The sequence below is a fragment of the Cervus elaphus genome, chromosome 21, assembly GCF_910594005.1.
Source record: "Cervus elaphus chromosome 21, mCerEla1.1, whole genome shotgun sequence".
Classification (NCBI taxonomy): domain Eukaryota; kingdom Metazoa; phylum Chordata; class Mammalia; order Artiodactyla; family Cervidae; genus Cervus; species Cervus elaphus.
In genome coordinates this window covers 41,818,776-41,832,115 of record NC_057835.1, presented here as the reverse complement: position 1 = coordinate 41,832,115, position 13,340 = coordinate 41,818,776, and the positions used below count along the sequence as shown (strand labels likewise).

Sequence of the window (13,340 nt, the reverse complement as noted above, 5' to 3'; positions counted from 1 at the left end):
AAGAAGAGATGGGAAGATCGTCTAATCCCAAGGCTAATGTCTGCAGCAGAATTTAAGAGAATTCAGAAATTGAATAGAAATCTGGACCACCTAATCCTTAAATATGTTCTACCTTAGAAAGTATAATATGAAAATATTATATGAAAATATTATGTGAAAATATAATATGAAAATATTATAGCTTCTAAAATATTAGAAAATTGGAAGCTTATTTGAGCACCTAAAATAACTGCTAAATTTTTATTTTCTGGTTTTATAAAAAGGAGAGTATTCTGAATTCTTTCACCAGGCAAAGACAATCTTCAATATAACAACACATGCAAAAGTATTTTAAAAAGTGTAGCTCTGCTCCTCTTATGAAAAGTTGAATTATCTAATTATTTAGGAAAAGACTATTTAGAACTATGTGGTAAGATTGTTTTGTTTTCCATGCTTATTGTATTCACATTTATAAGGAGAACAGTATTGCAGGAGTCCTAAAATTGTAAGAGAAAATTTAGCAGAATTTAAAAGCAGTCATATTATGTGGTTTAGAATCCTGGCTCAATCCCTTACTTGCTTTGTGACCTCAGACAAACTTACTCTGCCTTTATTTCTTCACCTACAAAACAGGTTGAAAATAATAGTACATATCCCTCAGGGTTATTCTGAGGATTATATGAGAGAGTGTATATATAGAGAGAGACATGTTAAAGCACTTAAAGGCATATATCTAAAATAGTAAGTCCTCAGTTACTACTAGCTATTGTGATATTCTGTTCAATTTATTTCTATTTGGGACAAAATATCTGTCTAAAAAATGGAACAAAACAATATAGTTATCATTTTACACAGCCAGAGGGAGGGAGAGCTTCTAAGCATTAGAGAGATCTCAACTCTCTCAACAGGAAACCTAATTTTATAAGGTAAGTAAAGAGGTGGGGATCAGAGTACTTCCTTAATGAAGACACAAGCTTTTCCTTTGTGCCTTATCCCACTTGCTGTCATAATTTTGCCTGTTTCAGCACTGCTATTTAACTATGAGAATTTTTCAGACATAGTTATAAAAATTTTTTTTAACTTGGGATTTTGTAGCATATCATAGGCAATGAGATCCTAGGAGATAAACATAATCTTTAGAAGATTAGAAAATAATATATGGTATAATTATTAGGTAGACACTTAGAATGTATGGAACTCCATAAGATGGTGACACAAATCACTAATTCTTGGTCCTGAAAAAACTTAAACATGCCTCGATATGTTGTTTATTGAGCGACATTACTCTTTTATTTAATGCATACTGAACATCTCTTCTGAACTTCCTTGCAATAAAGGAAAGGAAAAACAGACCCTCTGACCACCTAAATTCACTGTGAAGTGACTGCTCCATTTGACAGTGTCTATGAATGCCTGGCACATGTAAAATAGACCCCCTGTAAGTATCAAGCAAGCATAATTTTTTCAAATTAAAATGAAGGAAAAAAAAAAAAACTTACCCAAAAGCAAAATATCTTTATACATCATGGATCTCTTTGTAGCTCCAAGCAGTAAATGTTCCCCTGCGTGAGCTCTCAACAGTGCCACCTTAATGAAAAATTCCGTTTAACAATTAATTATAAAACATAATGATGAAAAGATTTATAATATAAGCCTGATTAACTTAGTGTTCTTTAAGCCTAGAACATTTTTTTGTTTTAACAAACTATAATATTCATAGATTATTATTAAGACTTCTATTTTAAGCACATCAATAGAGTTTTACTTTCAAAATTTCTAAAACTAATAAGGCAATAGGATGGCAGGAAGAAAAGAAAAAAATAATTTAGTGTTTGGGAGTGAGTGATATTTAAGAATAGAATCTAACAAACTATAGTTCAAATTCTGGTTTCTCCACTTACTACCTGTTTAAGCTTGGGTTAGTTAACCAGTATGTTTGGGACTCATTTGTTTTCATTTAATAAATGGAGATAGTATGAAAATCTTAAAGTGTAGTCATGAGGGCTAAAGGAGAAAAATATATGTCAAACATGATCTGTTACACATCATTAAACTGAACAAACCAAAGCAAAGGGTTTCCCACGTGGTGCTAGTGGTTAAAGAACCCATTTGCCAATGCAGAAGACATAGGAGAAGAGGGTTCGATCCCCAGTTCAGGAAGATCCCCTGGAGGAGGGCATGGCAACCCACTCCAGTATTCTTGCCTGGAGAATCCCATGGGCAGAGGAGCCGGGTGGGCCACAGTCCACGGGGTTGCTGTCAGTCACAGACATGGCTGAAGTGACTTAACAAGCACCCACAAACAAAAGTACAGCAAAGAGGGGTGATGCAGTGAAACGGGTATGCAGGGTCTGGGTTCTGACACTTTCTAGACTGAACCTTTAACTCTGCATTAAACTCTCAGAGGAGCTGGACTGCCTGCTGAACATCACCAGTAGAAAGAATAGGAGGCATTTCAAATTTCACTCATCCAAGTGAATGCTTCTCCGGCATCTTCGTCTCCTTAGTTAAAGATACAGTCCTCCAAAATAAGCATTTTCACATCAAAACCAAGGGTCCATTTGGATCCCTCTCTAATTGCACAGCACATCCTAGCACGGCTTCTCCATTGCGACCACCCCTGTCCAAACCTTGGTCATTCTTCACCTGGCCTACCAAAATACATTCCAAAGATCTACTAGGTATTCCTGCTTCCTTTCTGGTTCCTCCATCTTAAGTCCTTCTTGACAAACCTTCTAAGATGATATCTTGGACATTACTCATCAATTAATATCACTCCTCTGCTAAAATCTCTTTAACTATTTCTTACAGTCTTTAGAGTGAAATCCGAACACCTCAACCATGGCTTCCCCTAGGTGATGGCTCAGTGGTTTGTACCTCCCCCACCGCCACCACCCACTCTGCTTTCTTCTTGCAGCATCCTTTGCTCACTTTTCTCTAGACACTTTGCCTGCCCTGCCGCAGAGCCTTGGGATTCACTCTTCCTGAAGCCAGAACGCTTTTTCCTCTGATCTTGACAAACTTAGCCCCTTGCTACTCAGGTCTCAAGAAAAATCTCTAATTCCCAATTTACTGGATCTATTACCACGCCACCCGTGACCATTCCCCAACAACTCATCCTATTTCATTTTATAGAACTTATCCCCACCTAGAATTATCTTACTCAGAATGTGGACATTTTTATTGTCTGTCTCTCCCAAACAGAATGCAAGTTTTATGAGAATAGTGATGCAATCTGTACTTTTCCTGCCATATAGTCACAGTTCTTAAAACTGAGCAGTAGTCCTAATAACTATTTGTGTGATGAATATATTGAGTGAACGTAACTGATTTATGTCTCAGTTTTAGAAATTGTTAAGTGGATATTATAAAATATGCCACAGAGCTCCTGAGACTATTAAATTAAACAATGTAACATATAATGTAACTGAAAACTAATATCCAAATCCCTCATCCATAATAGACTCTGTCAATCCATGGCTATTAATGTTATACTGTTAATATTAAACAGTTAGTAAATAAAAACTATTATTGACAAGTTACTGGATTTCAATTTCCCAATTTTTAAATCACTGTCTGCATATATGTCAGCAACTTTAAAGAGTGATAATAAAAATATAAAACTGATAAATAACATAAACCTACTTATATGGCTTGAGGTGAGACAAGTAAGTTTTAGCAATTTAGCATTATTCACTGTGAAATAGCCTTCTGAGCCAAGCTATCTTTATGACATGTCCATAACCATGACTCATACCAGGAAGGGAGTTACAGAACATTTTAAGAATGATTTCAGATTTCACAGTATTTTCTTTTTGTAACCAGGTGAAATGCTCTTCTAGAAATAAAAACTGCTAACTTCCTGTGATCATTTTTATTTTCTGGTGTGTAAATATTTTGCCCTTCTTTGATTTTTAGACAATCAGCCACCTTTCCCTTTGATTTTTTCTTTATTTTTGTGTACCAATGATAAAAAGCTCTGGTAAGAGGGTATAAAAATAGACACTGGTTATATTACATACTATTACATACTGTGCTTTATCTGGGGGAATTGGAAATTTTCAAATTATTTACATCTATAGAATATTATATAATACTTAGAAGAGTTAAAAATGAATCTTAAACTAATAATCTAATCTTTATAGACATTAGAAAATTAAACTTAATTATTAACTAAAATATCTTAACATAAATATGACAAAGTATGAAATATATATTAGGAAAAGATCACTATATCTGAAATCTACTTTCTGTAGATTTCAGAGCACAATTTTCTATACTTTTTTAATAGTAGATATATAATTTTTATATAGTAATTGCCAGAATAAAATTGACAACATGAAAGGCACAATTTTATACGTTAATTGCATAAAAGTGCCTACAGAGACACCAACACAACCTGTGTGTTTTCTGTCTAGAAGTGGTCTGGTATTTCTGAAGAATTTTCTATGTACTTTTAGTAAACACCAAGACATACTGGGTACCACCCACCTCTGAGACAAAAGTATTCTAATACTTTGTCTTACAATAGCAGTTACCTGCTATCTGTTTTTCTCTCATCCTTAAATACTTTATTCTATTAATATTATTTTTAAAAATTTTGGTCACACTTCATGGCATGTGGGACCTTAACCAGGTATTGAACCCACAACCCATGCATTGGAAGGCGGAGTCTTAACCACTGGACCATTGTGGAAGTCCCTATTATAAGCTTTTTAAACTTCTAGAGGGAAGAACATAGGCTTGATCAACTCTTATCCAGTCAATAAATTTCTAAGACCTTTAAAATAGAAGTTTAACAGTCTGCCTCTTAATAGAACAGGTTAAATGAACAAGAAAACCAATTCTCTCTCATAAGACCATTTAACCTTTGTCACATATAGAAAATATACAAATATAACTAAAAGAACACACAAACTTAGCAAAGTTCAAAAAATACTTTTTAAAGTATTGTAATCTCTTATATACCTGATCGTCCAGTGGTAACTCACAAAAGGCAGGGATATATTTAGCCCATTCCACCAAGACTAGGAGTTGCTGTTTCATGGATTCACAGACATCACCAATACTGGCAATTTTCTTAACGTTTATGTCAGCGCTCGCACCAGGGCTTGAGACTGAGATCTAGTATTAAGAACATTATATTAATCTGTCATTGAAAATAACACAAGACCAATATATCTCTTTTTTCTGCCGCTGCAATAAGTAAACACCATTGAAGTGGGCACTCTTATTATCACACTATCTTGAAATATACCAAACATTTTAAAATTGATAAATCAAATACCTATCAGTTCAAGTTAGACTGAGAATATTCACTGCCACAGTCTGGGAGCAGTATCTTATTTTTACCAGCCTAATCTGTAAAACAAGTTACCACAACTTTTGGGGAGTTTTTAATAATTCAAAATGATTATACAAAGAGCTGTGGAGTATCTATATTGAACTAATGCTGTGTGATTTTATTTTTAATTAAAGATGATCGTTCCAGTCAGAAAGTCCACCTTTAATTTGTTATATATTTTTTTTAATTTGTTATAATTTTTGAAGGAACGTTTCCATTGGATAAAGTTTACCAACTGAGGAGAATAGATTTAGATGAGAAGCCAGACTATGTTGCTGCATTCAATGGAAGCCCATTCAAATAAAGTTAAGACACCACCAATCTTTGACTCAGCAACTTGAAGAGCTTAACATATAATGATTAATTTTTAAATGATATACAATTTTGAACTATCTAAGATATAAGTGGTGTTCAAATGCCTTTCTGCTGGAAAAAAATCACTTTCTAAACGTTCTTCTAAGCGTCATTTTTGAACATGTCTGTGTGTGTGTGTACGTGTCTTTCTGCTGTGTATGTGTATTTCCTCACAGTTCCTTTAAGGTCATTCTCAAAATGCTTTATAGGATCATCAAGTAATCTTCAAGTAATGAGGATGATAATGGTGAAGTTAACCTCATCATATTACCCTTGTGTTATCAAAAACGAAAGTAGTTGCACTGACTCATTATAAGGCCCGATTAATAGTTAGCTATTTCATAATTTGCTTTACAAGAGAAAAATACCATTAACATTTCTAATAGGGACACTGCTAAAGTAAACTTTCTTCAAAAGGTTTCTTTATTTGATTCTTAGGTGATTTATTTATATAACTGGTCACTTACATTTTCCACTCTAGAACTAATGTTCTCATTCGAGAAATTTCAAACAATAAACTTTTTCTTGTATTTTCTGCATTCTGGCTGTTCCCTGAAGTACCTGTTTCCAAAGCAGGTGCTAAGGTGAGTTCTTGAATCTAGGCATCGTTTTCAAGAAAGAAAACTCTAACGATAGTTTTCAACTAAACACCCTAAAAGCTGTGGTAATTGATTTCCAGATTCAACCAATATAACAAGATACTGCCCCAGGGCATTGTGCTAAGCATTAAGTATTTTAAATCAACCTTGTAAACAAACTTTTAATGATTTTAGATTGAAATGTATCTCATTTTTTTCCACTCAAAAAATGGGGAATTGCCCAGGAAAAGTAAAAATTAACTCAATAGTCAACTAATATTTTCAAAATGAAACTTGAAATTGCATTAACTGGAGTTTATTATAGTAAAGAGCACATGTGAATGAACTTAAATCAATTTTGCATTATTCTTAAGAAGCATTTGATCCTATTAAATAGGGCAGGATGCTGGCGCAGCAGTACCTGGCGAGACCGAACTTCTGCTTGCGCCAGTGTGTTGATGGAGGGGATGTTGCTGCCATCAAATGTGCTTCTTCTGGTGCTTATTCTATCACGTTCATTTTGTACAGCTAGGGGAGAAAATCACAGTATTTATTGTTTGGTTTTCTTCAACATAAGTCAGAATATACTGTTTGAAGTAAAAAAAAAAAAAAAAAAAAAAAAACAGTATAAAAGGAGAGAAGGAATATTTCTAAAAGACCTGGCAGGAGGGGGAGCAGAGATAAGTCTGACTGAAGATATTTTTCATTCAGTACTATTTTAAAAGTAGGAAGAGCCAATCTTGTCACTAGAGCACATAAAATACTGCCTTTTGGGACTTCATGATGGTGTACATGTTACAAAGTGGTAGGTCAACCAGTTCAGCCATGTTGTATTTTCAGTAGGTTGGTTTTCCGTTGTCTCAAAGTTAATAAGGACATAAGATATCTAGGGGAAGAGTACCACCTGTGAGATTGACCAGGTTAAAGATAAGAGTGTATTCACGGTCAGAAAATATGAATCATATGTTCTGAAACTCCCATTTTTCTTTTTCTTCTAAAACAGTTGCAAAAATGGAAAGTACATTTATTTTAGTTAAGGTGATCACAATCCTCTGATCTCTTATGAAGCAATATCTTCGGGACAGTTTAGAGACATTAACAGAGCAGGGGGTGCAGCAGGTAGGGGTCTCTCTTCAGAAAACGGAGATGTGAATATCAGCATTTTGGAACAATGAAGAAATATTAAGTATTATATGAAAGTCTTCTAAGAAAGAGCTAGATCTCTTTGTTTCAGAAGCAAACAAACAAAAAGAATAATGCTTCTACCCAAATTTTAAATATAAGGAAGCAGAAGTGGGGTGGTACAGATTTGTATATTTGTTATGTAGAGAATAATATAAATCAGAAGCCAAAGTTGGATTTCAAAACATAAAGGTAAAATTGTCTTCTCTTAACCAAAAAGAATGGAAACAAAGTCTGTACCCTCTAAATTATGTACCCTAATGCTTTACCCAATTTTGCTGGAAAGATAAGATGTTAAACTATCAGAGTTTATTTCTATAATTATTCTTTTTAAAAGAAATTCACCAATTTGTAACTAAACAAACTATTACCTATCAATTCCATTAACTTGAAAGAGAAAAAACTAAACTTTTTGCCTTTAAGAGCGTACTGCAGTCCATGAGGTCACAAAGAGTCAGACATGACTGAGCGACCGAACTGAATATTTAGTTGGAGTGAATCATTAATATTTTATTTTAAAATCATATTTACTGGTAGCTTACTTCCTCTTTCTTTCTTTTTCTTTTAACAAATACTGTCATTGACTTTCAGCCTAAACTGACTCATTTGGAAATGTGTATGTGGAGATAAAACATTAAAATGTAAGCTATGTTTTATGGATTTCATTACATGATCAATCTTTAGAAAATGCTAAAAGATATTGTGACATTTGTAATCTTCTTGCTGCTACTATTTTTGACATAAAACCATATTTATATATGTTTCCATTTAACTAACCTTAAAATTGTGCTATTACTGTAAATAAGAGAAGTATATCTACTTTGAAAGCTAAAAACTACTTCCTAGTCTATTTAGGAAAAATTAATGCATTATTCTATGAGCAGCATAAGATATGCTTTAACTATTTTAAAGATAATTTTATTTAACAAATTGTAAAATTCTTAATGGAAATGTATAAGTGTTATTTGCTTTTCATATGATAGGAATGGAGCAGAGATTTAAGTAGAAATGAATGAAGATAATTGATAATATACATAATGAATGCCATAAACAACCAAATATGCCACTAGAAATAAGTCATGTTGAAATTAAAATGTTATAAGTTTAATTTTGTGAACTTTATTTTGCCTTCTTCTTTGAGACTAGCAACTAGTAAAACTAATGGAATTTTTGTCTCTTGAAAATATTGAGTGACAAGGAAAAAAACTATGTTTAAGACAGGTTTGATATTTTTAGATATTTGTACTATAGAGATGTGATTTAATTTTCTAATAGTATGTGAAATAGTTTTGAAAAATATCTTCTTCTATACAATAGTGAAAGGCACAAGCATATGGCAAAATGACAAGCACAAAATCTTATAGCAGCTTGCTGTTGTTTAGCCACTAAGTTGTGTCCGACACTTTTGTGACCCCATGGACTGTGGCCCACCAGGCTCCTCTGCCCCTGGGATTCTCCAGGCAAGAACACTGGAGTGGGTTGTCATTTCCTTCTCCAGAGCATCTTCCCAATCCAGGGATCAAACCCTACCCTGTCTCCTGCACTGCAGGCAGAGTCTTTACTGCTAAACCACAGGGGAAACCCCCTTAAAGGAGCTATTCCCTGCCAAATATTTATATGTGCTAAACACATCTGTTGCTAAATTAACTGTAGTTAGAACATAGGATAGTATAATTAGATTATTTCATATGTTCAAAATGAAATTATTGCACATTGAAATAGAGCATCTAGTCTATTGTCTCTGTCCTTGAATAGAATATAAGCTCCCTCAAAGGGGGCATCATTTTGTCTATTATGTTCACTACGTAATAGTGAACACTATTATGTACACTAAACCTTGGCACCAACAACAGTGTTTGTAGAGGAGCAGTACATGATAAATTTGTTAGATAAATAAATTAATATGTGAAAAGTCAGTGTTCAGTTGATGTTTATGAAATAGATATTCAATTGTTATTGAGATTAAAAATGCATTTAAACTACATTAAAATGCATCCTATTAGTATATTTTGCCATTTATCTTTTGAAAAAGACATTGGAATGTTTGTTAGACAATAATTTTGTTGCCAGGGGTAATGCAGTAGTGGACAGAATGTGTCAAGTCAGTCAGTCAGGTAAAAAGACTGGCTCCATCACTTACCAGTAAGTATCAGTGTCCCTGAGTAAATTCTTAAACTCAAGGAATCACAGATCCTTCATTGAGGAAAATCAGAACTCATGTAAAAGTTTTGTGATTAAATGAGAACATGTGTGTATAGCATTTTTCATCAATAATGTTAATTGTCATTATATTATATATTATTACCTTCTTTTTTCATTCCTGCTCTAAAGCATTTTCTTAATCGACAGTATCTACATTGATTCCTTTTGTCTTTGTCAACAACACACTGCCGACTGAACCTACAATGCCAAAAAAAAAAAAGATATTTGCAGAAAGTTATCATTTATCAAAAAAGCAAACAGACAGGCTTTTAAAAGTATAGTTAAGTTTAGATCAACACAAAAAAATGTATAAGGATAATTAACTATGAATTTTTTAATCTCATGATCAGCATGAAAATACAAGCTTCACCTCTCATGCAGTATTTCTAATAAAACAAAACTGAATGGTATCTCACTTTTGGCCAGTATCCATGGTCATTTCTAACTTGTGCTATGAAAGCCAAACTCAGAAGAGAAACTTTAGTATCCAAATTCTAACACTTAACTACTAATGGTTTCAGTGTGATGGGGAACTTCACTCTTCTGCCGTTCCATGATTTTTCTATGTAAATATTCTTCCGGTAGTTTTACCTCATATCTAATTGGAGTTTACTCTAAATTCCAAATTATATATCAAAAGGCAGTTGAATAAAGCATTAAGAATACAGTCACTGTACAATTAGGTACCACTTCACACCCACTACCGTGGCTACGATCAGGAAAGAAACAGACGATAACACATGTTGATTAGGACATTGAAAAACTGGATGGCTCATACATTGTTGGGTATGATACAAAATGATGTGGCTGCTTAGGAAGAAAGTTTGGAAGTTTTCAAAAAGGTCCACAAGAGTTATTCTATGACTCAGCAATTCTTCTCCTAGGTATATACCCAAGAGAAAGGAAAATATATGTTCATACAGACTTGTACATAAATGTGCATAGCAGCATTATATATACAATGGCCAAAAAGTGGGGACAACCCAAATACTCACCAGTTGATAAATATACAATGTTTGTTTGTCAATAAACAAAATGTTGTGTACTCATATAATGGAATATTATACATTTGGCAATAAGTAAGAATGAACTGATGATACATGCTATAACATGGATGAACCTTGAAAATACTATCCTAAGTGAAAGAAGTCAGACACAAAGGGTCACATATTGGATAATTTCATTTATGTCAAATGTGCAAAAGATGCAAATCTATGGAAATAGAAAGTAGATTAGTAGTTACCTCACATTGGTGGGGAGGGAGCTGGGGGAAATGGGAAGTAACTACTAAACAGTACTGGGAGGTTTTTTTATAGGATGGTGACATATTCTAAATTAATTATAATGATGATTGCACAACTCTTTGAACATACTAATAAACTAAATTGTGCACTAAGGAAAAAAAAAAAAGTATAGTCTCTGGAGTTAGACCTGAACTTGATTCCCAGTTCCACCATACACCGTCCATAGAACTTGGGAAGGTCATTTAACATCCCAAATCAACCCACAGTTATGAAATAGGGAGGACTTGCCAGCACAGGTTGTTGTCTGAACATACTTAAAAGACTTTGAAATTAGCAAAGCCTAAGCTTTAAAAAACATTTTTGCCCCTAAACTTACATCAATATAAAATTTTCCAAATGGAAAATCATAGCATTTGCTTAATATCAGTATATGTAAAGAAGGCTAAGTTGGCAGCAGTATTCATGATGGGGTGTTGGGAGTAGTAAGGTTGTACATGTTGTTGGCATATTTTTTAAATTTCCAAAAGTTGTATGGAAACATTCCTTTCTCACTTTTCCCACACAGGAAGGGTAAAAATCTTGAAACCTATTTGTGTTCACATTCTCTGACTCTTAGAATTTATTGTTGGAGTGCTCAACTCCATATTCTGTAATAATCTATCTGGGAAAAGAATCTGAAAAAGAATAGATATACGTATATGGATAACTGAATCACTTTGTTGTACACCTGAAACTAACATAATATTGCAAATCAACTGCACTCCAAAATAAAAGAAAAAAATTAAATGGAAAAAAAGTTACTGTTTTTAGTTGCTTGGATAGCCTGTATATATGTATACACACACATATATATATATACACACACATACACACATATATACACATATGCATATGTATACAATATACACATATATACATATTCACACACATATATGTTTCATCTTTGACAGCACATATGACTTAAAATTGTAAAAATATTATTTACATGTTATTTTGTATTTATTTTACTATTAATCTTTTAGAAGCACTCAATATTTGAGGGAATCATACAGAAAATGCTTTTGATGGAGTAAATCCACTTGATTTCTTTATACCTCTCAAGTTCTGCTGTATAAAAAAGCAAGAAATACTTTTCTTTTGCTTACCAAGAAGGTTATAAAAATCGTTAATTTACATTTTTAAACCTACTTTAAACTCTCTTATAAAAATTACTAGAGAACACTAGTTAGATATTTGTGAGTTATATATTAACTTTTCCACATCCCTAGAAGTCAAATGTCATCATAATGTGAGACAGTTAACTTCTTCCTAAATATTCAACTTGTGCCAAAAACACTTTAACAACCTACACATGACTTTCAAAGACAGAGCAAACAGATTTTTCCTGTTAAAATCAGTCACCTTTGAATAGCCCATACTTAATAGACCATATCTGCATTCAAGAACTGTCATTCTGAACATTAAAGGTGAAATATCTAAACTTAAATTGGGATGTGATATTTACCTAGATATTATTTTTTTAAAAAACCTACTAGAAATGTGACACATACAATATAATTAATTTTAGACAAAACATTAAAATCAATGGCAAAATTGTCATGAGAAACATATTTAAAATTTTAGAGCTGAAAATTTCATTTTATGTATAAACATCAACAAGCTGCCAAAATCATCTGCACTTTCATAATTTTGTTTTCAAGATCAGGATGTGATGATGCTAAAATGATAAGCAACGTGCAGAAAAACACACAACCCATGAAACCATTTAAATATAGATTTACATATGTCTACTGGTATACAATAAAGAAACACAAGGAAAAGACACCACCAAATTTCAGATAGTAGTTACCTCTAGGAAAGAGGGGAGGAAGAAAAAGGGAGAGGGGAGGTGTCCACAGGAGGCTTCAACGATATTGGTTTAAACTGGATGATAAGTATGTGGATTTTTTAATATATTTTTATAAGTCTAAGATGTTTCATAAAAAAACCACCCGTGTGAATGCATCGTATACACATCCACATGTACTCACTTTTTCTCCATTCTTTTTCTTTTCCCCTTGTGCTATACATTAGTTATTACTAATAACTAATTACTAATGCTCTACATTAGGTGTCATTAGTTATCCATTTTATATACAGAAGTATATGTTTGTCAATCCCAATTTCCCAATGCATCCCTCCTCCCCCTCCAGGTGTCCGTGTTTGCTCTCTACGTCTGAGTCTCTATTTCTGCTTCGTAAATAAGTCCATGTGTACTGTTTTCTTCTAGATTTCACATATGTGTGTTGATATGCAATATTTGGTTTTTCTTTATGACCCACTTCACCCTCTATGACAATCTCTAGGCCCATCCACATCTCTGGAAGTGTGACACAAACGGCACCATTCTGTTCCTTTATCATGGCTGAGTAATATTCCATTGTAAATATGTTCCACACATACTCACTTTTAAGGTAG

At 33.3% G+C, this 13,340-nt stretch overlaps 1 protein-coding gene across 2 annotated transcripts in view; it reads right to left on the bottom strand.

Annotated features, from left to right (window-relative positions):
• The window catches only part of HNF4G (hepatocyte nuclear factor 4 gamma), a 127,299-nt gene that overhangs the window by 9,919 nt on the left and 104,040 nt on the right, over positions 1-13,340 (bottom strand). For both annotated transcript variants that reach the window (XM_043880431.1, XM_043880429.1), the window contains 4 exons: positions 9,743-9,837; positions 6,677-6,783; positions 4,948-5,103; positions 1,479-1,566 (listed from right to left, as the gene is read on the bottom strand). In XM_043880431.1, coding sequence (XP_043736366.1) covers positions 1,479-1,566; positions 4,948-5,103; positions 6,677-6,783; positions 9,743-9,837 — 446 coding nt within the window. The remainder of the gene's footprint in view (positions 1-1,478; positions 1,567-4,947; positions 5,104-6,676; positions 6,784-9,742; positions 9,838-13,340) is intronic.